Raw genomic sequence first — 26,261 nt, forward strand, 5'->3', positions numbered from 1 at the left:
GCAGTAAAGACACCCTCAGTAATAGTTGAAGATCTTTCCGAATGTGTTTGAAAATTCTTCTGTAGAATCAGCACTTGTAATATCCAATTCAGCTGTATGCGAAGTCATAATGCTAGACCCTGTTGAGCTGGACATTGGTGTTGTTGGTGTACTTTGACTGGACGACATCTCCGATGATGTAGTAGACTCGTGTACAGTACTAGGTGGAGATATTTCTGAATGCATTGAAGACATTATTTTAGAATCACCAGTAGTCACACTTTTAAAAGCTGTATGTGAAGTCATTTCACTGGCATCTGATGAACTAGACGTATCCATTGATGTAGTAGAGTCACCCACAGTACTAGTTGAAGACATATTTGTCTGTGTTATGGACAATATTGTAGAGTAACCTATTGTCACACTCTTTGAAGCTGTATGTGTAGTCATTTCACTGGCTTCTGTTGAGCTAAACACTGTTGTTTCTCCTGAAATTTGACTAGTTGACATCTCCAATGATGTAGTAGAGACACCTGCAGTACTAGCTGAAGATGTTTCAGAAAGTGTTGACAACCTTCTGTACAATCGGGTGTTGTTATATCAGATGTTGCTGCAGTCGAAGCAGTACTACTGGTCCCTATGGTTTCCACTGAGGCTGGATAAGTTGAGGTCTCTGACATTGAAGAGGCTTACCTTCAGTACTGGTTGAAGATGTTTCTGAATGTGGCGAAGAGCCTTCTGTAGAATCAGCACTAGTCATAACTAATGTAGTTGTATGCGAAGTCGTACTGCTAGACCCTGCTGACCTGGACAGTGTTGTTATTGCTGAACTTTGATTGGAAGACATCTCCGATGATGTTGTAGACTCATGCGCAGTACTAGGTGGAGATGTTTCTGATTGTGTTGTAGAATCATCTGTAGTCACACTCGGTGAAGCTGTATGTGAAGTCAATTCACTGGCCTCTTTTGAGCTAGACACTGTTTCTGGTGAAATTTGACTCGTTGACATCTCCAATGATGTAGTAGAGATACCTGCAGTACTGGTTGAAGATGTTTCTGAATGTGTTGAAATACCTGCTGTAGAATGAGCACCAGTCATATCGAATGTAGCTGTCATACTGCTAGACCCTGTTGACCTGGACAGTGTTGTTATTGCTGAACTTGGACTGGAAGACATCTCCGATGATGTAGTAGACACGTGTGCAGTAATAGGTGGAGATGATGCTGCTTTCAAAGATGTACTACCGGTCCCTGTTGAGCTTGTCATTGTAGTGTCATCTCTGGGTGAAATGGTTGTTGTAGGTGCTGCATGTTGATTGAGAAAAGAGTATTTGTAGTGTATTTGTGGGAGCATTTTAAATGACAAAAAGGGCAAACTTTCGATACTTGGTTCCATTAAAACATCCAATGGGGAAGATATCGTATTTTCACTGTTAAGATACAAGGGTTGGGAAGGTTTGCTACTTACAACTTCTCTTAAAATTCGACATTTCTGGACTTTTTTGTTTGAGTAAACGTGAAAGAAAAAAACGTTGCATTGACCTAAAATCCCTGTCCTTTTACAACAGAAAATTACGTTTAAAAATCAAAAACCACTAGGGACAGTTCAAACCGTGAAGAAATAACTCACTTGTAAGTAAACACATTGTGCTCACAAACAATTAGGTAAATTTCTGCATCTGTTTGAACCAGTTAACATATAGCAAATTGGTTTTTGTGTTGACAGTTTGCATCCTGAATTCATTTAAACATCTGCCCACACTTTCTTAACACTATTTATTGCCTAAATTTCATACTGCATTCATACAAAATTTAGTATGATCAGGATGGCAACACTAGGTTAATGATAATTACACTGCAAAAATGATGAATGCACAAAACTTTAATTTTGCATTTTTTTGTGCAATGAAGTTGCACCTGATTTGAAAACTGCTTTCCGTTTACCATTACAAAAAGTTCACATATCAGTTGGTGACTTTGGCATAATGCTTTCGTTGCTTTCGTTGAATTGAACTAAATGGGGTTATTTAGGCAAAAGCATTAATGGTGTACATAATGCAATAGAGTATGTATATTGTCTTTTAATCATTACGCAAAAGCTCCATGTGCATAACCTTTGGTTTCTTTCGCATCGTTTTATCTATAACGGTTTGTCCTCGTGAAAGCAAAACTGAGACACCGAAAGATCGAGGCAATAACGATGACGTTAACTTTACTCAGTGAGCTAGGTTCATATCCGAAAGAAAAGATAATTGTCAGTGATAGATAGGATAATTAAATTTAAGTAGGCTGAAATAGTTGATAAATGCACAAATTGTAGGCGATTGACTCTACTGCAAGAAGACAACTTTCTAACTACTTACTATACAAGAAGACTCACCACTCCATGTTCCATTGTCGCACTGCAAGTTGTTTGTCCCAACCAGAGTAAATCCATCCCGGCAAGATACAACTGCAAATTCACCATGGATGAATTCGTACTTGATTTCTGTTCCGTCAGTGTATATCAGATTTGTTGAATTGTCAGGACTTGCGCAATTTGCTGGAATGCACAAAGAAAGCCCAAAGCAATCGTGATATTGCATTCAAGGAGATTATAGTTTGAGTCGCATTACTAATAGTCAAACAATATGTAAATTTGTATATGAAATCAAAATATGCGCGTTTTCAAACAAACATTGATGGCTTAATGAATGTAAATGAAAAACTTAAGCTTACATATTTTACCATATGAAACTGATTTTCTGTATTCAAACAGCTGGTTGAATTTCTATCGCAATTTATTTAGCCGTGCAGCAGAAGAGCATGTCTCTAAAATCTTTATAAATTTTGATTCGTATTATAAAGCTGTCGAATATGTGTATTGTGTTGTGGTTTGCCATTATAAGTGGTCACCTCCATCGCAAATTTGGTCCTGTATTTTGACCCATAAATCTCTGTTTTTGACATTTACGGAACGAGGTCCGTATGACACTAACCAAAGCAGTATGGAGAAGGGTGCGACCATGATGAATCATCTAGACAGGTTGTTGTCTCTGAACCAGAAAGTGTATAGGACTCGTCACAGGTGAATGTTACAGTCGTCCCGGGAAGTTCGGGTTCAGTTGATGACGCTGTCCATTTCTTGGTGCAATTACAGAGGGACAGTATCCTGCAACAGAGATCATCGTTATTCTTTCCGATTGTTAAATGCCATGCGTGACGGTATTAATATGCGTACGAGAGACGTGTGCACAGTTACTTTGTGTCATGTCTAGTAAAACCAGATATGAACTGAAAACACTCCCGTGTTTCAGTATATATATATATATATATATATATATATATATATATATATATATATATATATATTATATATATATATATATATAATATATATATTTATATATGTATGTATATATATTATATATATATGTATATTATATATATAATATATATATATATAATTGCAGTTGTCTGTCAATTGAAACTTTTGTCACAAGTTTCAACTTCATCGAAATTGTTAGGATCAGCGTTACGAACAATATTCACCGTTCAAAAATCATTAGTTATACATACAAATATATAATTAGCACTTTCACAAACTGTAGTAGAGTCCCTCATTTTGAAAAGATTCTTAAAATTACCAAAAAGCTGACATAGCAACTTTCATCAGGTTTGGTCAAGCCTAACTTGGAATGTTATTTGAAATGCTAATTATCAATGAGGTGACATGAAAATGCAAAATGTCCTCTCTAATACAACATCATTGTTCCTGATTATCCATTGTAAGTTTCATAAACTATGCTAAAGTCCTCCAAGTCTCATTTCTCGGTTTGCATGAGTTAGTTTAATATGCAAATTAGTAGCTAGCTGATGTGAAAATGCTGAATGACTTTAATTCATAAAATATCACAGTATATTCAATGTACATAGCAGGCTCCGTTAATACAGATCAGGTTTCGTTAATACCAGTATTTGAGAGCAGCCGTAAAATAACCTTTCCGAATGCCCTGCCGTCGGGCGAAGGCAATGCAGTGCGTCTGCTAAGCACACAAAACGGAAAATTCATGTGAAGAAATTGTAGCTCACAGGCATTAGTTAACATATGAATTCAAATCTCTCGGACAGGCCGCCGCTCAGTGCATAATATAGTGATGTGGTTAGGTGTGTATGTTTTAAAAACTACGCTGAACCGTTTCGTTTTCCCCCACTATTTACATCAAACTGCTGTCAGGTCAACGTCGAATAGCGTCCAATAACACCAAAAGTTATTGGAGTCCGCGTCAATTTTATTGTTCCAGGCGTCGGTCGATATCGAAACTTACTGTATGATGGCACAGCATAAGGCATATAATTTGAAAGCTTCTATTATGTACAGAAACACGACAAAGTTAATAAGCAAGCCGTTAACTTTGATTTTTCCTTATACCACTTATCGGAATATTGAATCTATTTATACCTCCAATCAAATCGACATAAAATCTGATAGCGAACACCCCTCTGAAAAACTAAAGAAGTACGCAGACATCTTGATTTCAATGAATTCCAATCCTTTTCTCTCAAAACATATATCCACCAGTCCATCCATTGTATTTTATTCTCAGACACTTACCCTGACATCGAGGTCGACCATTTTCAAGATTTATCGGTGGAGTCCAAGAACCATCGTACTGACATGTGTAGGTATCCACACCATCAATCAGTGCATAATTGTCATCACATGATAAAGTTAGTGAAGTAAAGGCAGTATAGCAAGGTCTGCATCTGAACACGACGTGTTGCCATTATCCAAGACACCTGGGTCAGGACAATTATCTGTAACATAAAGATAGTGTCAAATTCCCACTGCCATTACCCAAACATCAAATGAATGTTTGAGATCAAACCAAGTTGTGGAAATGTAGAATGACTCAAAGCATAGTATTAGAAATTCTCAACTTTAAAACTTTACTTGATATAATGTCGAAATTCACATTTATAGAACCTTTCCAGAAAATAGTCTTCGAGGAAATATAAAGTATTGTCGTTTTATAGGATACATCATTTACTTTTCATCCCAAAAATGATATTTTCTTTGGTTTTTACCATTTTTGTCGATATCGAACACAGCTTAGCACAGTCTGATTGAATAAACGTTTGACAACTGTGGTGTGTAAATGAGTTTATTACTTTTTACTCCAAAAGGCAGACTTTACGGTACAAACGCTACTCGGAAACGTTTATTTTTCCATTTAATCGCCATACGGATGCTTTAAAGATGATATTTAATCGAAGCGTTTAATTCCACCCTATTATATTAAGTTTTCGCCGACCATTCAAAGTTGAGTTTTCGATTATCTTTTTTTATACGTCCTTGTTTCATGGCAATGAATTTGCGCCAATTTGGCGTAAACAATTATGTTTCGTATATTTGAATCTCTTTTTCTCACATTCATGTCTTTACCATAATTTTATTACTTTATCGACTAATGTGCAAATGTCGCTTGTTTCGGAGGTATCGTTAATCAAAACATGAAGAAGTCAAGTAAGTTAATAAATTGATGGATAAATGAAGGAATGAATATATGAATGAATGGATAGACGGAGAAATGACGATATGGATTGATATATGTATGGATGAATACAAGAAAGACCGAATGAGAGCTTAAATGTAATTCAAAAGAGTAGGCAAACATCGCGATGTGACAAAGAGGTTGTTGGGGTTAGAATAAAATGAAGGACATTGAAGGACGGCATTTCTAAATACAGAAAGCACGGAAACAGTAGTTTAAGTCCAAAAGTGAATTGAAGGTCAGCATTTTTCACTACAAAATAGGGCGAATACGATGAAGGACACTACTTTCGTTACTGTGTCTGCGAAGGACCATTTTCACGAAGAATAGGGTAAAATAACGGCATTTTCAAGCAGAATAGGGTCAAGAAAGTTTCCCCAGCCTGTAAAATAGGGCGATGGACTACGTACAGTGAAGGACAGTAGTTTTATTGTAGTGTAGAGTTAAGGACAATTTTCACTGAGAATATGGTAAGGCCAAAAAAAAGAAATGTTTCTGGTCAGCGCGCGCGTCACTTGAACAACAGCGCGTCACCCTTTTTTTCCTGTTTAGTGGCCGGCAAACTACGTGCTGATTGCCATGACACCAAACCAAAACGGCTGAAGAGAAAGAGAAAATTTTTGGGGCGCATGATCAGTGACTGCATGTACAGTATATATGTGACTATATTGATAAAACTGGAAAACTGACCCTGCTCCCTCCCTTGACGGAAAACGATAAAAAAAATTCGCGTCGCCGCACCATTTTCAAAGAAAGGCCTAACAAGAAACATAATTTTTCTTTTTTGGCCTAAAAGACATTATTTCCACGGCACGATAGGGCGAAGGGCAGTTTTTTCACTTAAATAGGGCGAAGGACAATATTATAGTGCAGGATATGGCTAAGGACACTATTTTCAGTACAGAGCACGGTGAAAGACAGTACTTTCAAAACAGCATTGGGTGAAGGACAGCATTTCATTGTACAATTGTTCAAAGTACAATACTGTCCATGCAAACATGTCATAAAGAACAGTATTTTCACTTCAAAATAGGGCGAAGGAAGGACAGTATGTTCATAATAGTGACGGTGAAGGACATTTCACTTAGAATAGGATAAAACGTATTTTCAAGGCAGAATATTTATTGATTTAATTCCAACTTCAACACTGATATGATACAGAATAATCCATGTAAATCCGCACTTAAAGGATGATGTTAGTTCAAAACATGTTACATGTTGTTACAGGACAAGACGGCTAGACACACAACGAGGAAAAAGCATAAAATGAAAACCAACACTTTTAGCTTTTCTTTCAAAACTCGAAGAAGAAATATTAAAAATTGGCAGACATTGATAACAACTATTATATAGCCAGGAATTCGATTAAAAAGTGAAGTGCCGGTAAGTTTAATTCTACCACAAGGTTCTACCACAAGGTTCATGAAATGTCCTCTTGTGTCTAGTTGATCGCCCAGGAATGTGTAAATTGAAAATTGGTTGGCAATCAAGAAAGTCATTAATTGATTTAAGTAAAAAATAAGGTCAAAATAGAAGGCCTTTTAGACAACATTGGTAGATTAAATATAACACACACATCATGATATGAATAATCATCGAATCTTACTTTTACAAGTTAATACAACTATTTTACATAAAGTTACGTCGTACAGCTTCTGGCTTCTTCTAGTACACTTTGTCAATTTTGTTCCAAAGGACTGAAGTATATTTGAGTTTAGATCTGACGAAGGTTTTGTAAACTATGAGCAATGCATCCACCGACAATCTTTTCCCAAACTTTTTAGCATGCAAAGTAGTCTTCGAGCATTAGTGATAATGGAAACAACAAGAGTTGAAAAAGTTGACTTAGTGTCTTGTGTCACTCGTAGATCACTGTAACTATAAACTGTCTCCAAATTTTGCGCATGAATGTTAAAAGTCCTGTCATAAGGTGCATTTTCCATGTCTCAGACCATGTGGACAAGTTACGATATCCTCTCTTAACATTGAACAGTCATTCACTCTACGTATTATCTTAACAATTTCAGATCGTCTACAAAGTCTAAGACAATATTATAGTGCAGGATATGGCAAAGGACACCATTTCCAGTACAGAGCACAGCGAAGGACAGTATTTTCACTACATAATTGTGTGACGGACAGCATTTTCATTGTATAATTGGGCAAAGTACAATACTGTCGGTGCAGAATATCATGAAGGACAGCAATTTTTACTGCAAAATAAGGCGAAGAACAATGTTATCAGTGCGGAATATGATGACTGACAATATGTTTGTAATAGAAAGGGCCATAATACTATCCTGCGCTTGAAGTTGTGTCCTTCGCCTCCCTCGCCTTTGCCGCCCTTCTATGTCCTTCCTTTTAGTTGTTGCTGCTCATGCTACCAAAATACAAGAACCCTGCTATCAGTGATTTCACTTACCCCAACATGAAAAGACTGAAACGTCCGGAGACCATGTTCCATCGCCCTGACAAACTGGACCAACAACCCCGAATAAAGTCCTACCATTGGCAGATCCTGTATCATTACACGTCAATACAACAGTTTCACCTACTGTCACCGGGTACGATACGGACGATGATTTCTGCATAACGTGGTCTGGAAAGTCGTCTTCTGCCCACCGATAACAAGCTGCAAAAGTGTGGACAATAAATGTAATTACAGAGGTTGACACTATTGTGAAATCGAAACGGTGTTAGCTCTAATGCTGTCAAATATAATCTTAGATGTTACAACTGCCCCTTTATTGTTGATGCAGCGAAGTTTCTCCCTCATCCTTCACGACAATGACATTTTTAAAAGCCTACAATGTAGAGTTATCTGATCTTTGTGTGATTATTGATAACTTCAGTATTCAGCGCTTCTTTTGAAAACTATCGTCGAGCCAAGAAAACTGCCGATCTGTCAATCGATTTTAAAATTACTACTTTACAAACGTTTAGACACTTAGTCAGTTTCCTTTGACTTTATACGTTTCACCTCAAGTTACAAATTACGACATTAAAAACCCATCGGAAAACAAAGGTTCTTTCTTACACTTCGCTAAAAATGTGTATCCAGAAGTATATCTACTTCTGTTGTTTCTGCTGAAATTTGACAGGTTGACATCTTCATTGATGTAGTCGAGTCATGTGCGATACTAGTTGAAGATGTTTGTAAATGTGTTGTTGTCAATATTGTAGAATCATCTGTAGTCACGCTAGGTGAAGCTGCATTGAAGTCATTTCACTAGCCTCTGTTAAGCTAGACACTGTTGTTTCTGCTAAGATTTCAATAGATAACATCTCCATTGCTGTAGTAGAGAGACCTGCAGTACTAGTTGAATATGTTTTCGGTTGTGTTGAAGACCCTTCCAAAGAATCGGGTGTAGTTAATTATATCAGATGTTGCTGTATTCGAAGCAGCACCACTGGCTCCTAATGAGTTGAACGCTGTTTTATTAACTGAGGCTTGATAAGTTCAGGTCTCTGGCATTAAAATAGACTCACCTTCAGTACTAGTTGAAGAAGATGTCTCTGTGTGTGGTGAAGAGCCTGCTGTATAATGAGCACTAGTCATATCCAATGTAGCTGTATTCGAAGTCATACTGCTAGATCCTGCTGACGTGGAGATTGTTGTTATTGCTGAACTTTGACCGGACGACATCTCCGATAATGTAGTAGATTCATGTACAGTACTAGGTGGAGATGTTTCTGAATGTATTGAAGATATTATTGTAGAATCACCACTAGTCACACTTGATGAAGCTGTATGTGAGGTCATTTCACTGGCATCTGATGAGCTAGTTGACATCTCCATTGATGTAGTAGAATCACCCTTTGTGCTAGCTGAAGATGTTTCTGACTGTATTGAAGAAGACCTTTCTGTATAATCACTTGTCGCTAAAGCCGATGTTGCTGCTTTCAGCGATGTATTACCCGTCCCCGTTGAGCTTTTCATTGTAGTTTCATCTCTTGGTGAAACGGTTGTTGTAAGAGCTGCATGTTAATTGAGAAAAGAGTATTAATAGTGTGTTTTTGGGTGCATTTTAAATGACAAATTAGCACAAACTTTCGATACCTTGGTTCCATCAAAACTTCCAAGTCATGTCATGTATGTCTTTCCAAAGTTTATTTAGTTTGTACGTTGTTTCAGTAAGGCTATACAATTACAAAGCTGCGAATAATTTCCATCAATACATAGCTGATTTTCTCGACGAGGTAAAATTTCTTGAATAATACACGTTTTAGTTAGTCTAGTCAAATCAGAACCCACTAACGAAGACGGAATATTTTCCAGTTGGTACTTATTGGGATTGAGTTTACCAACACCTGTATCACATTCGTGAGAGTTTGGAATTAATTCATACTACCAATAAAATCAAAAGTAATGAGAGAGTGGTCGGGCAATTTACACTGCCTAGTCAGTAATTTGAAAGTTGCTAGATTCCTCGCATCCATAATGTTAGGCATGGATTTTACTGTAAAAAAGACACATTGATTGAGACAATCACGTGAAATGGCAATATGTTCCACCACAGCCTTGCCCTTTGTGGATACTGACGTGCAATTATACTCTTATTTAACCTCCCTTTCAAAACACATTAGCTTATCATATAGAGTTAATGATCAATATAACAAAAGATCGAATACTGTCTCGCAATTTGCGAGAATTGTGTTTTCTCGCAATCAACTAGCGAGAACTGTGTTTTCTCGCTCTGCATTTGCGAGAAAACTCAGTTCTCGCAATCAATCTGCTAACTAATTTCTTGCTGTTTGATTGCGAGAATTCAATTTCTCGCAGATGCAGAGCGAAAAAACACAGTTCTCGCTGGCTGATTGCGAGAAAACAAAATTCTCGCACACTTCTCGCTAAAAAGTAAGAAAGTGTCCGTTCTCACTAATTTCTCGCAAATTTCTGTACTAGTGTCGGATACTGCGTATAACTTTCTTTACAAATTTTTCAGTCGAAATGCAAAAGAAACAAACGTCAAAGGCCGAACAGGAAGCCTAATAAGTGGTGGAAAAATAGTATTTTCTGTACGTAATTAGGCGAAGGACAATATTGTCAGCGCAGGATCATTAGATATTATCGCTGTATTCTGTTGCCAAAGTTTTGTCATTCACCATATTCTTCCCATAAAACATCTATGTATGGGGAGGGATCACAATCATGCGATTCATAACACAAATGCTTTTAATTTTTCGCCATGCTCAATATGCAGTTTAAAGCCCCAGTGCTGCTAACTTTCGATTGTTTTTTCATTATTTTTATTTTATAAATCAATTGCAACCTCTTATTCTACTCCCCAAAGAATGTTGAAATACCCACTATTTAGCTTGTCAACTTAGCGTCTATATGTGTAAAATGCATGAATATTGTTTACATTTGAATTCTAGTCCGGACCAGAAGTCAGTTTTTAATAATAACAATGCAGTTTACAACCATAGGGGCTGAGTTGACAAGCTGGATACTGTGTATATCAACATTCTTTTGGGAAAAGAACAAGGAATTATGGTTCACATTCAAAATAAAAATAGTGAAATTATCATCAAAAGTTAGCAGCACCGGGGCTTTAAGCTTAGAAAGTTAAAGTACTTTATATCTCAGGCCATTATTTTACAGTGATATTCTTGTACAATTATTTAGTACAGCCACAAAAAATAGATCAATAAATACTCTGTTGGGGTTCATTGTGTCTTCGGTCGTCAGCTTCTTATTAATAGCAATTTTGCATTTTGCATGAATAAACGCTCTTCCTTCTATCAAAGGATAACATGCCTTTAAAACTTCAGAATTTTTTCACAATGACGTTTTCAAAATTACTTTTACACATGAGCAGTCGTACCTCTGAAAATCGATTTTCGCTAGAGCTCCCTAGGTGAAGTGATTCGATGAAAATCTGAATATACGGTCATGATTTGTCGTAAGATACGTTGAAAGATCAGGGCGTAATACGTAATCGTGAGTATTGGTGACCCATTTTTGGAATGGAGAAGAAGAAGACGAGGGTTTTGCATAAAATAACACGCTTATGAAACAAACAATAAGTATAAATAATTATAAGTGATAATTTAAAAATGTAGAACGAAAAGACAAACCTAACTAACCTGTGCACAAAGGATCACCATCCCATGTCCCATTGTTGCATTGCACCGTATTCGGGCCACTTAAATCAAACCCGTCCCTGCAAGACACTGTTGCATAGTCACCATCGTTGAATTCGTATTTGATTTCTGAGCCGTCCTTGTATATCAAGTGTGTTGAATTGTCGACGAGACAATTTTCTGGAATAGACGAAAAAATATTAAGGTTAGTTTAAAGAAAGAAAGAATATAACAATAACACTTTTAGTCGACCATCCGAGGGGAATGCCTAATGCTTTAGTCGAATAACAACACTGTTTTTGTGTAATTGTTCATATTATGTGAAATATTTAAAACTTTATGTGCTTCAATATAGACATCGTCTTTAAAGTATTAAAACTGTAGAGATAAATGTTACTCAGTGCAAGTTGGAAATTTTCTGGCAGTCATTCGAAAGAGTCTTTATTTTAGAAAAACAATAATACTTTACGTCCATATAACTTACTGAAGCAGTCGGAAGGATCGGGTATCCATTGTAAGTTATCTTGACAGTATATATCTGGTAAACCATTCAATGTGTGTATGACTCATCACAAGTTATTGTTATAGTAGTCCCTGGAAGTGCGGGTTGAGGTGATGACACATGTCCATTTCTTGGTGTAATCACAGGGCAGTATCCTACATAACAAAGAATGGTAATAATTATTGCTTTACATGATTGTGCTGATGCACAGTCATTGATCTACTTCCTCATGAAAATGTTGGTGAATTAAGTATGCCGCATTATTCTTCAATTTTGTACATAATTACATACATACATTACATACATACATACATACATACATACATACATACATACATACATACATACATACTGATAGACTGTGACAAAGCGACGAATAGATTAACAAGCAGACTCTAGTGTACTCTCATACATACCCGGCATTGAGGTCGTCGGTCGTAAGATTTAGCGATGGACTCCAAGATCCATCGAACTGGCATGAGTAGGTACTCACACCATCGACGAGCTCATAGTTCTCATCACATGATAAAGTTATTGTAGTAAAGACAGCAAAGCACCGGTCTGCATCTGAACACGACATGTTACCATTATCCAAGACACCTGGGTCCGGACAATTATCTGTAACAAAAAGCTAGTGTCAAATTCCCTGTGCCATTACCGAAACATCAAATGAACGTTTTAGATTTATATATCTATGAAGAAAACAAAACCAAATTGTGCAAATGTAGAAAGACTAAGTGCATATTCTCACATAACAACTTTACTTCATATAATGTCGCAATTCACATGCATGAGAACCTTTTTAGAAAAACTAACACTCCGCATTCGTAGAGTCTTCGACGTAATATAAATAATATCATTTTATCGAATACATCCTTTACAATTAATCTCGAAAATGACGCTTACCTTCAGTATTTTAGTCGATATCAAACATAACCTAGCACAGTAAATGTATGACAAGTGTGGTGTGTAAATGAGTTTATTACTTTTTTACTCCGAAGGGCAGATTTTGCGCACCACCCCTACTCGTCTAAACGTTTATTAGTCGTTCGTGGTGACTTATAGGTTTGGTTATGTCCGTGCAAATTACATCCACATTACTTCACCATCCAATTATTCCAAATGAGCTCCAATCGGGTTTTTTCATTTATTCGACATACGGATGTTTTTATGATGATATCTAATTGACTCGAATCGTTGGACACCACCGGATTATATCAATTTTACACTGACTATTCAAAGTCATCTTTTCTTTAGTCCGATTTTTTGCTACGTCCTTATTTCATGGCTATGAATTTGCGCCAATCTAGCGTGAACAATCCTGTTTAATCGCTTTTGTCTCACTTTGATATCTATAGCATAATTTAGTTACCTTATCGATTAATCTACAATTGTCGTTGGTTTCGGGGCACATCATTAATCATATAAGAAGATGAGTGAGTGCATGAATCGATGGATAAACGAATGCATAAATGAATGAATGGATAGGCGGGAGAAATGGCGAGATGGATTGATAGATGTATGGATTAATGAATTCAAGAAAGAATAATGAGCGCATAAATGCCATTCAAAAGTGTAGGCAATTATCGCGATTGGACAGAGAGGTGGTTGGGTTAGACTAAAACGAAGGACATTGAAGAACACAGAGGACGGCATTTCTGATACAGAAAGGACAAGAACGGTATTTTCAGTCCAGAAGTAGGTTGAAGGTCAGCATTTCAGTGAAAAATAGGGCAAATGACAAAGTTGTTTGTGCAGAATATGCCGAATGACACTGCTTTCATTACTGTGTCGGTGAAGGACCACTATCCCTAAGAATAGGATAAAAACGGTATTTTCAAGACAGAATAGGGGAAGACAGTATTTTCATTGCAAAAAAGGGGCTAAGAACAATGTATAGTTAAGAGCAGTAAATTCACCAAGTGAAGTGTGAAGAGCCATTTTCACTGAGAATTAGGACAAAAACAGTATTTTCACGACAAGATAGAGTGAAAGACAGTATTCAACATATATAAGGCGAATGATAATGTTATGGTGCCAGAATATAGCGAAGGATACTATTTCCAGTACAGAGTGCAGCAAAAGACAGCATTTTCACAACAGGATTTGGTGGTGGACGGCATTTCCATCGTATAATTGGGAAAGTACAATACCATCGGTGCAGAATGTCATGCAGGACAACATTTTTACTGCAAAATTAGGCGAAGGACAATGTTATTAGTGCAGAATATGGTGAAAGGCAATACATCTTATTAGAATGGGATCTTAATACTGGTCTACATCTTATCCTGCGCTTGAAATTTTGATCCTCACCTCATTACGCACAGGAAATATATGTTTCACCACTTAATTAAGTTTTCTGTTTGGCCTCCGACGTCCTCCTATGTCCTTCCTTTTAGATTTTGCTATCCATGCTTCCAAACTAAAACAGCCCTACTACTTACCCCAACATGAAAAGACCGAAACATCGGGAGACCATGTTCCATCGCCCTGACAAACTGGACCAACACCTCCGAATAAAGTTCTGCCATTTGCAGATCCTGTATCATCACACACCAACTCAACAGGTTCACCTACTGCCACTGGGTACGAAACGGACGATGATTTCTCTTTAACGTGAGTTGGAAAGTCAACTTCTGCCAAACGATTACAGGCTGTAAAAGTGCAGAACATAAATGCAATTAAAAGAGGTTGATATTCGTGTGAAATTGAAACCCCATTGGCTCTAACGTTATCAAATATTATGCTAGATGTTAGACTGTCCCTTCATTGTTGTTGCAATGAAGTTTTCATTCGGCGAAATTCGCTCTCATAGTACACAACAAATGACATTTTGAAGTCTAAATGATAGAGTTATCTCAGGTTTTGTGATTACTAATAATGTCAGTTATCAATGTTTCTCTTAAAAGCTATCGTTGAGCCAAGGAAACGATCGACTTTAAAATTACCGCCTGAACACTTAATCAATTTCCTATATGTCAATCTTAGGTCCCGATAGTTATCGACGTTTAACACTTGACCTAGGCATAAAGCGACCTCATTTTAGTATCTTGATTATATCGAATGTATAGACGCAGACACTACTCCTGTCACGTTCATTTTCGTTAGTTTAAGGAACCTGAGAAAATTAACACTTGTCTTCATCCCGTTGGTCTAGTACGTCACTTTGATATGTTGTGCGGGAAGGGGTTGGATGGTAAAAAGAATGGACTTTTCTATGTGGTGACCGATTATACATCACTGTTTGTAAAATAACCCAAGGTCTGCGTATTGATTTCTGTTCTTATCTGTAGTTCCATCTGCTATTGTTCTAAAGTAAGATTGGTTACTTCTTACTGATGGAATACCGAGTTCCCTATACAGACTTACCACACATGATGGGAGTGCATCCAGTTAAAGCGTCATCATCGGGCAATCCGTGCAACGTCATTTGCGGAGACTCAATTCTGACGCAGAGTTCTGTCTGAGCTGTGCAGGTAAAACCGTCAAGATCCACAGTGTGATTTGTTATGGTGAAGTGCAGTGTGTCGCCCGCGGTTAAGTCTTGATCTGCTTCGTCTTGTGGGACACTAGCCACTCCTTCTGCCGTACTGTCAGCGTCTGTTTTAATGTACACTTTAAGCTGCCATATGTTTGTACCGTTTGCGCCAGCTCCAAGTGTACTACTGACGACGTCGGCCGTAAAATCAAGGAGATTCTCATTCTTTGCGGTCACTGGATCGCCAGAGGATATAGAAACTATGACATCATTGATTAAAACACCTTTTACGGTAAAAGATAGATAAAATATTTTGATTAAAGTCATAGATAAAATTCACTAATCATAAACTTGCAGCGTGATGGAATCAGCATATTGATTAACAGATGAAAACCTTCATGTTAGTAAGCCTTCTTGTAATGAGCTTCTGTATAATCTTAAGTAGCACCTTGCCAGCCAGGAGCAATACATAAATATTTTGAGGGTGGTATTTCCGTTGGAAGGAATCTTTACAGAAATGATATAACGTTCACTAAGAGTAAATATAAAGAAAACAAATTTAAAAATCAAAGCTGCAAGCGGCGTTGGCGGGGTTCAAGCGGTTTCCATGATTGAAAGTACTTACACTGATAAAACCTTGTGCAAAATTTGAGCTTGAAATGGTCTTTTGGTTCTTGTAAAGAAGAATTCCGAATATCACCTTATGGTTATTGTAGTCGTTTGTGAAAATCAATATGGCGCTAGATAACATTACCGATCCAACTGTGCTTAGCACATGTGATAGTACTGAAATGACGGATGATACTTGAAAAATTTCAGTTTTAATGGTTCGTTGCATTGGTTCTGGCAAAGCAGATTTATAAAGATTGAATTGATATTTTTTTTTGAAATCCAATATGGCCGCCAATTCAAGTGACCTAGCCTTATGCTTTTTGCAAACTTGAAAGTATCCACACTTTTATGCATTTTGTAAACTTGATAGTACTCGCACGAAGAATGATACAATTGATTTTCTTTGAAAATTTAATATGACCACCAAATCACGGGAATGATTCAAATGCCTGTCGCAAACTTTGAAGTGCTTACACAATGAGTAAAATTTCAATTCAATTGGTGCGTTGCTTCTGGAGAAGAAGATTTTTAAAGATTAAATTGGTATTTTTTTGAAATCCAATATGGCCGCCAAACCATATGACCCATATACCTTTCGCAAACTTGAAAGTACTCACACCAAGGATGATATGAGAAAAAATAGTTCAAATGATGCGTTGGTTCTGGAGAAGAAGATTTTTGAATATTATTCGCTGGTAATCATAGGTTTTTCGCAAAAACCAATATGGCCGCCAAACCACGTGACCAATCAAAAAGTCTTTCGCAAACTTGAAAAAACAAATAATAAGAATGATACGAGTAAAATTTCAGTTCAATCGATGTTTTGGTTCTGGAGTTAAGACCAATATGGCCACCAGGTCATGTGACTGACTAATTTTAAAATTCAAGGGTTAGGTGCACAACTTCTCATTGGCCCTGATCACTGAGCCAAGTTTGACAAGTGTCCAAGCAGCGGTTTCAGATCTAGGCTGGCAAAGATTTGACTGAAGAAGAAGAAAGAAAGAAAAACCCCAGCAAACACCAATAGGGGCCAGAAATAATGAAAACGTTCACTAAGGGTAAATATAAAGAAAATTTAATATAAAATAAAACTCACTCGCACACTTAGGTACTTCGTCGCTCCATGTCCCGTTATCACATGTAATGGTTTCTGATCCAACTAGATTCAAGCCACTGTTGCATGCGAATGATATGCTATCACCATGGTTACTATCGTTTGAAAGTTTTTGTCCGTCATCCGGAGATCCTGGATCAGCACAGTTCACTAAAATGACAAAATTGCATCAACCTTCAGTGTGCTAAAAAAACATTTAGCTTGCAGCACTGACCTGCCTTGTTGGCAAGTCCCATGAACAATCACAACCTTGACAAGTCAAAGGCTGTTGAAGTTTTATTTTGTTCTAAAACGGAATGTCCCGTCTTTTGCTCTTGAGATATTTAGACAGTAACGTCCATGAATAATATGATTAATGTCACATATACTTTTGACATACTGCTTATGGATACATCTTTAATATCTTATCACAAGATGCTCGTGGACTGCTTTAGTCTTATGTTCTCTCAGCAATGGGTGTTGAAAAATGGTCTGTTGACAGTGAAACCGACTTTCCATAAGGAACTAGAAGAAGATACACCCGAATGCTGCAAAATGTTGAGATTTTACTTGTGATTAAAACTGTTAAACAGAAGCTGAAGACGATGATTAATTTTGCCCAAAACATGTTTATTTTCTGACAATTGTTTTATCAACACTACGTATTTTGCGTATCATTTACTTTATAGTGTTAATGACTACCACGGATCTTATAATTCTTACAATTTATTTATTGTCATTTAAAGGAAAACGGTCGTCATAACTGCGCCTGTGCGAGTTTCTTGTTGACAAACAAGTATTTCGTGCACGATATCAAGATGCACCTCATCATCGTAGTGTAACATTTAAATTATATGATGTAGATTATGACAGACATGTTTTAACTTTCATCAATCACCATCGTACCTTGGATACAGTGTTTACATTGGTCGCATGGGTCCCATTCGATCTTTGATCGCAGTTCCAACAACTGTATCCCTTTACAATATGAAATGTGATTCAACACTATTGTTTTTCTTACAAAAATAAACCTAGATTTTCCTAGTTAACGTCGAAGTAACGAAAATGAGGATATTTTTGTACTTACAGAAGCAGGTGTCAGGGGGAAGTTGATCGCCGGGTACCATGGTGCTACCAAGATACCACTGTCCATCAGATTGACATGATAATGATGTATAGCCAGACTGAGTTTTATTGACGTCACAGGTGAAAACTACAACCTCCCCGGGTGTATAGTAACCGTTGCTAGATGTTCTGGAGAACGGCTTCCGAGAGCTGGGTTTCCAGGGTCGGCACAGGCAGCTGAAAAGAGGGGACAATAATTTGAAGGCGTGCAAAAGAATACGAATTTGTGCAGTTGGATTTATGACATTTTTCGACAATGTTAAAGTGTTGAAGATGAAATGAACGTGTAAACTAATGACTAAAGTCCATACCAGTCTCTGTTTCGGTGCAAATGTAATTCAATGTCGGATTATGGTTTACTGACACGAAAATGGTTCAAATCATTACTTCAAACTACGAAACAGCTGGAAGTGTATTTAGCTTTTGTCAATCATAAAGGATGGTAAATACTGTAAATACAGTAATGAGAGTAATCACTAGTTGATTTCATCATGATTAGTTACAATAAGAAAATCAGTAGCTTACCCATTTGTATTTCGTTCACTCTGTTTCTGTTGAGTTATCACACCAAAGCTGGATTTACTCCAGAAAAATACTGATCTCCTGATATATTTAATGCACACATTATACCTTTCACATGTAATTTTACATTATGTTTTAATTGTGAATCGACCGCTGATTTTGATTGGCTCGAGCAGAATACTAAAGAAGCAAAATCCAAAATAAAACAAGTGTTTTACGTACTTCTGCAAAGTATTCTTCCGAGCAAAGTAGGGTTATGTTATAATGGTGTAACTATTAACTGGTTGAAAAGGAGTTGTTTTCTGAACCCGTGTATAGCTATCAGGTACAAACCTTGGCATGCGTCGTCACCAAAAAGTGGATTCACAATAAATCCTGGTCCTGGACCCAGATATACACATACGTATCCTGCATCGTATTTTGGTACGAAGCCCTGGTCACATGATACGGAAAATTTATCACTGCTGTCAAGCTCTGTGCCGACAGAGAGTGAAGTACCGTTACACGATGTTTCAGATTCTCCAAGGTAACAATCTACATTGGCAGGAAAGGCCGGCAGAACACAACCTCCTGCAAAGATAATATCAAATACGACTGAAGTATGCTTGATCATAAAAATAAGCGTAATACACGACCCTCGAGGACAACACAGTGACCAAATAGCACACGCGTTTAAGCAATTTCGATGCCCGGTACATAGGTAAAACTGACCAAAACGTTGTTTATCGTCAAGTGGTCAATAAAACCTGAAGTGATGACTTCATTTCGCTTACAATAGTCATCGACCATATAAGCAAACAAAAGTTCCGAAATCGCTCACAAGACGACGGACGAGTGTAGAGCGAGTTACTGGTGAGCGGCTGGTTCACTTCTACGACAGTTTGTGTTAGAATTCGTATCATCATTAGCTTATCATACGAACTGAGTACGTAAATACAGACAATAATTGCCCGACAACTGTATATATTCTGCATGTGCTCCAGTATATAGTAAATGAACCAGCATCACTGTTGCTGGCTATTGTTTGGAAATTGGTTACCTTCTGTTAGGCATTACCTTGGGACGACCTCATTTCAAGATTAAATAACGACAATAACTGCGTCTCCACAGCTACCCTATTTTATATACCATGCAAACTAACACATATATAAATAAGTTTCATTAAACTTCGTTCTTATTCATGCTAAAGCCCCGCTATCTGTAACTTTTGAACTTTGTTGACCTAAAAACGCTTCCTATTTTCTCCGATTTTCTTTAAAATCTACTACACCCATTTAAAGGATGTAGTCTTTTACTACTTTACGAAAACCATTTTAGTGAAAAATTGGGACAAATAAAATCAAATTTTAACCGTTATTTTGATTTCACACCATTTTTAGAATCTGGTAATATTACAAAGAAAACAAAGCATGTGATATCCCTGTCGAAAACATCCAGCACTTTGCATTGCATTGGACTGCTCTGTTGTTTCCTTGAAGACTCCGATGCATATATGCACGATGTACACTGTTTTTGCTATAATTGCATGAGGGCGCCATTTTACGTTTGGGCAAATACTTTATTTATCTTGTTCTAAATTGCATATGCAGTCCCATTTGGCAGTTCATAATACGTGTATACAAAACCCTCAATGTGTACAACTTGTTTTAGCTTTGAAGTAAAATCACAAAAAGAATGTATAAGATACAGCTAGTGGGGCTTTAAATTGCAGAAACGGGACTTGTGTTAACAATCTGACGTAATCCCATGACTTCTGTGGACAAATGTCCCGTTTAGCTCCCTGTGTTTGCGTTGAATCAAAACAATCTACATTTTCGTGTACAGAATTCACTTAACACTCTCCCTATTCTCAATATGGGACCCGTTGTTGTGTTATTGAGTTAATTAATTTATGCATGCTGATTGTATCGTTTCATATATGCAAATGTAGTCACATGATAGTTCCCCGCCTTCCGCACATTACGCTCTCCCCACATGGCATGGCATGGCGGATGCGCATGTAGCACGTCTACGTCTCTTGAATAAAGTTTACTTGTTGGTGTTCAACTAAATGTCAGTCGTCCAGTCGTCACTATAATATAGAATCGAACCCAAATGTTCAACCAAGAACACAACATGGTGTCAGGAGTGGGATCCAGCCGATAAACTGTCCCTCATCGCTGGATCCGTGAACGATTGCGACGTGACCTGAGAACACCCATCGTATTGCGCAACATGGCCGAACTCAGTGGGTTACCAACGCCCAAGATGGACTGGCATGCTGCAGATCCCAGCACTGCCCTCGCCAACTTCAAAAGCTTGTGCGAGCTATACTTCGAAGGTCCTTTAGCATCCACCGACGAAAAGAAGAAAATCCGCTATCTACTGATTTGGATAGGGCAGGAAGGTCGAGATATAGCTAAGTCGTGGGAGCTGACAGGCGCCGACAAAGATGATCTGAGCAAGCACTGGGAGAAATTTGAGGCGTATCTCAAACCGCACAGTAACTTCAGAGTGGCACGATTTAAGCTGCGCAACCTGAAGCAAGAGGCGAATGAACCGGTTGACACTTTCATGAAACGCATCAGACTTGTCTGCGCTGACTGCAAGTACAAAGAACCAGACGAACACATGTTAGACACGCTGATCTATGGTATCAACTCGCGTCGTATACAGTCAAAGCTGCTCGAAGCTGGTGAGAAAACCACGCTTCAAGATGCTATCCGTATCGTTCAGTTACATGAGGCTACATCACGCCAGTTGGACGATATAAGCGGTGCACAAGAGACTGTACATGCCGTTCACAACGCACCGAAAAACAAAGGAAATGCTCACCGGGCGAAGGGTGCCAAGAGGCCAAATACACGGTCAGTGGTGGTCCCATCCTCCCCGACGTGCAGCAACTGTGGCAAGGCTCGCAAGAAAGACGAGAGATGCCCTGCCCGAGGATCTACCTGCAGAGGCTGTGGCAAGAGAAATCACTGAGTAAAAATGTGTAGATCACCCAGCAAAGACACTAAACCAACCGCTCGTATTCACACGGTGGAAGAGGCCGATAGAGAAATTACAGCAGATGATGGAAAAGCCGACATTGTCTACTTCCACACGCTCCAAGCAGACATGGCGCGCAGAGAGATCGACAGAAACAGCGAGAAACAAGCCTTTGTTACTCTTACTGCCAAATCTGAGCATGGAACTAGAGTCATCAAATGCAAGATAGACACTGGCGCAGAGGGAAATATAATGCCTGCATCAGTGTATCACACGCTTGTGCCTACACAAGGTAGCACAGAGGCATTGCCAGGTTTACAACCATCACACACCAGGCTAGTCGCCTATGGAGGTCATACCATTGAGTCGTATGGTACGTGTTACCTCACGCTATCTCACCGCGAGCGGACTGAACGCTGCCTATTTCACGTGAGTAAATCAGAGGGTCCTGTATTACTAGGCTTACCCACATGCAACGCACTACAGCTGGTTACTTTTCACTACAACTTTGACATTGCTGACGATAGTGTTGAACCTGATACAAGGTTGGACACGACGTCACAATCATCAAGACTGAAAGGTGACCCCGCCGCGCGAGAAAGGGTACTTCACCAGTACACTGATATTTTTCAAGGGATTGGTCGCTTCGAGGATAAGTATCACATTGAGATCGACCGGAGCGTTCCACCTGTAGTACACCCTCCCCGACATGTGCCGTTTGCCCTACGAGACGCTCTCAAAAACGAATTGGATAGACTTGTTGAAAAAGAAATAATCAAGCCGGTCACACAGCCAACCGACTGGGTTAACAGTTGCGTTTGTGTCACCAAGAGAAATGGTGAAATTCGTCTATGTTTAGATCCGAAGGACTTAAACCTCGCGATCAGACGACCGCACTATCCAACACCGACGTTTGACGAGATAGTCAGTCGACTACACGGTGCAAAGTGGTTCAGTATTCTCGATGCACGCTCTGGCTACTGGAATATACCGCTAGATGATGAAAGCGCTCTACTGACTACCTTCAACACGCCGTTTGGCAGGTATTGCTATCGCAGATTACCCATGGGACTAAAATGCGCCCAAGACGTGTTCCAAGGACAGATGGATAAGACATTCTGTGACATACCAGGTGTATTCGGAATCGCAGATGATCTTAGGGACTGGTCAGTTTCTTCAGCCTGGGGGGCCCGGTGGATTCATGGGGGGTCACCCTGTTTTTGACTTTGGTGATAGGGGGGTCACCATATTTTTGAAATGCCCAATAGGGGGGGTCAGTGTGTTTTTGAATTTTGACACAGGCTCATCATTGCCTAAAATGCTAGTGTCAGCCACAAATTTCATCATTCAGTTGTATTTTTCGGCGCGCCCTTCAGGCGCGTAACTTTAATAATCAGTCATATTTTTCAGCACGCCCAACTTTAACATATCAAGCATACATACATCAGAGATATCTGTATGTTCAATATTTTCAGCGTGCTCTTCAAGCTCATTACTTTTATATATCAGACATTTTTCAGCATGCCCTTCAGGTGCATGACTTTAATATACAAGGCATATATATCGGAGATATCAGGATGTTTCATATTTTTCGGCGCGCCCTTCGGGCGCCATACTTTAATATTTCAGAGATATCTTGATGTTTGCCAAGTGAAAGTGCACCATTATGAAATCTGCATTTCATATGAAAAGGATGACAAATTCCTGATACTTTTCTGTTCTCTCTATGAGAATTCAGTATGAGAAAGCAACATGCACAAATATTTCACAATATATATTTGATACAGTGACTTATTTTAGAAATAGAAAAATGACAAGATATCTTTCCTTCTCATTGATGCAATTATTTTCCTTTGTGTCACTGGTTTTCTGTAGAAAGATGCTTTTTTATGAACAAAATAACAGTTAAAAAAGGCAGTTTTTGTCATTATTACCTGTGCTTTTATGGTTTCAATGTTACAAGAAAAGGTCCTCTCAGACACTGTACACATCAGATTTGGCTAAAAAAGCTCTCTATGGCTCCTCAGGAGATTTAATTGGATGGTTGGCAAGTCTTAACACCCATCAAAGTTTTTGATTCACTGCTTTTTCCTCTTTGATATTAATGATTGAAATCCATTTCTGTACAACAGTTCAGGACATCTGGTTAAGCATAGAAAGTGTGAAATACATTCACAGCTCATTCAAAATACAGCTCATTCAAAATGTACTGTATTCAAACTTTAAGATTGACACTTTGAAATTCCTATCTTACAACTGACATGTCAACAATTTCATTAAAACATAGAATGACTATTTAAAATATAAATATATGTAAAATGTAAAATATAATATATATATATATATATATATATATATATATATATATATATATATATATATATATATATATATATATATATATATATATATATATTAATTTATGTCCACCTTTTGTTTACCTATGTCGCACGCCGGGGGGGGGGGTCACCCTGTTTTCGAAATTTGGAATAGGGGGGTCACCCTGTTTTCGAAATTTGGAATAGGGGGGTCAACCAGTTTTTTGACGTCGGCAAAAAATAATCCACCGCCCCCCCCCCCCAGGCTGAAGAAACTGACCAGTCCCTTATCGTCGCAGGTTGGGACCAGGACGGTCATGATCACGACGCTTACACTTCATCGCGTACTACAACATGCAAGAGACAAAAATGTACGTTTCAACGATGAGAAGTTGGTGGTACGATGTAAAAGCATCTTATTCTACGGTCACATTATCGGCGAGAATGGCATTTCACCCGATCCGGACAAAATGAAGGCCGTCAGAGAAATGAGCCGCCCTAGCGACGTGAAAGACCTGCAGAGCTTTCTCGGACTTGTAAACTACCTGAACAGGTACATACCCTGCTTGGCAGAGCTTACCGCGCCACTACGCGACCTCTGCAAGCAAGATTCAGAATTCATATGGGGTCCTGAGCATGACCGCGCATTCAACCGTATCAAAGCGGAGATCTGTGCTGCACGCAACCTCCCATTCTACGATCCGACGAAGCCGCTGACGCTACAAGTAGACGCGTCCAGCAGAGGGCTAGGTGCCGCCCTCATACAAGACAAACGCCCGATCGCATTCGCGAGTAAAGCGCTGACTGATACAGAAACACGCTACTCAAATATAGAGAGAGAACTGCTAGGCGTAGTATACGGCCTAGAACGTTTCCACGAGTATGTCTTTGGTCGACGTGTAACGATTGAGACTGATCACCGGCCACTGGTAAGCATCGTGAAGAAAAACATAGCGAACGTCACCCCGAGACTCGCTAGGATGCTGTTACGCACACAGCCGTACAACTTCACGCTAGAGTATGTCACCGGAAAATGCGTGCCGCTAGCCGACGCATTGTCACGCGTTGATCCTGTGAAGGGGGAAACGGTGAAAGGCCTTGATGTTACGGTACACGAAATGCACTTTAACGCATCATCTGCACGACTTGATCAGTTCCGTGAAGAAACTACACGCGACACTGAGCTCATGGCACTATGAGACGTCATCATGACAGGATGGCCAAACACGCGCTCAGAGTGTCCCACCCACCTACTACCGTACTGGACGTTTCGGGAGGAGCTAGGAGTGTCCAATGGAATTGTGGTCAAAGGCAACAGAATCGTTGTACCTAAGTCGCTACGCAAAATGGTGATAGAGAAAATACACTTAGCACACCAAGGCATAGAGAAATGCAAACTACGCGCTAAATCGGTAGTCTACTGGGTTGGTATGTATAATAACATCGATAAAGTAGTTCGTCAATGCTCTATCTGTCAGAAATACCAAGCATCACAACCCAAAGAGCCACTACACTCACACAATGTACCCCCAGGTCCGTGGCATACGCTGTCATCAGACTTGTTTCACTGGGAACAATCCACTAATCTGTTAGTGGCTGATCAATACTCGAAATTTCCATTGGTGAGAAAGTTGAACAATCTCTGCTCGAGATCGATCATCAATCACCTGAAATCAATATTCGACGAGCACGGTATTTGCCAACGCCTACTCTCCGATAACGGCCCACAATACGATTGTCGAGAGTTCAAGGAGTTTGCTAGAAATTACGGATTTGAGCACGTTACGTCATCACCTCATTTTCCGTCAAGCAATGGCTTCATCGAAAGACAAGTACGCACAGTGAAGGATGTGTTTACTAAAGCCCGCGAGACTGGCACAGACCCACATCTAGCGATGTTATGTCTACGAACAACGCCAATCGATCATAACCTGCCGTCGCCGTGTGAATTACTGAATTCGCGCATGTATCGCTCTAACCTACCGAGCAAGATACCGACTGGTGTTAGTCGCCATGGCAACATCTTACAGCGCCGCCAAGA

The 26,261-nt window shown here is 38.8% G+C and overlaps 1 protein-coding gene across 1 annotated transcript; it reads right to left on the reverse strand.

The window, feature by feature from the left end:
• Positions 1-15: 15 nt before the first annotated feature.
• Positions 16-18,412, reverse strand: LOC139136283 (uncharacterized). Its single transcript, XM_070704010.1, has 10 exons — positions 18,373-18,412; positions 17,289-17,456; positions 15,472-15,816; positions 14,547-14,756; positions 11,604-11,780; positions 9,003-9,491; positions 7,936-8,145; positions 2,360-2,521; positions 673-1,284; positions 16-215 (listed from the first exon to the last, which is right to left on the reverse strand). Exons 1-10 carry the CDS (start codon positions 18,410-18,412, stop codon positions 16-18), a joined length of 2,613 nt encoding a protein of 870 aa, XP_070560111.1.
• Between the last annotated feature and the right edge of the window lie 7,849 nt (positions 18,413-26,261).

This window comes from Ptychodera flava, chromosome 7 (assembly GCF_041260155.1).
Source record: "Ptychodera flava strain L36383 chromosome 7, AS_Pfla_20210202, whole genome shotgun sequence".
Classification (NCBI taxonomy): domain Eukaryota; kingdom Metazoa; phylum Hemichordata; class Enteropneusta; family Ptychoderidae; genus Ptychodera; species Ptychodera flava.

Excerpts from the sequence above, each read along its gene's own strand:
- LOC139136283 (XM_070704010.1), bottom strand. The coding sequence starts at position 18,412 with ATGGTACCCGGCGATCAACTTCCCCCTGACACCTGCTTCT. Across the intron at positions 14,757-15,471 it reads ATGCACTCCCATCATGTGTG|CCTGTAATCGTTTGGCAGAA; the intron begins GTAAGTCTGTAT and ends GCACTTTTACAG. Across the intron at positions 9,492-11,603 it reads TGGTGATCCTTTGTGCACAG|CTCTTACAACAACCGTTTCA; the intron begins GTTAGTTAGGTT and ends ATTAACATGCAG.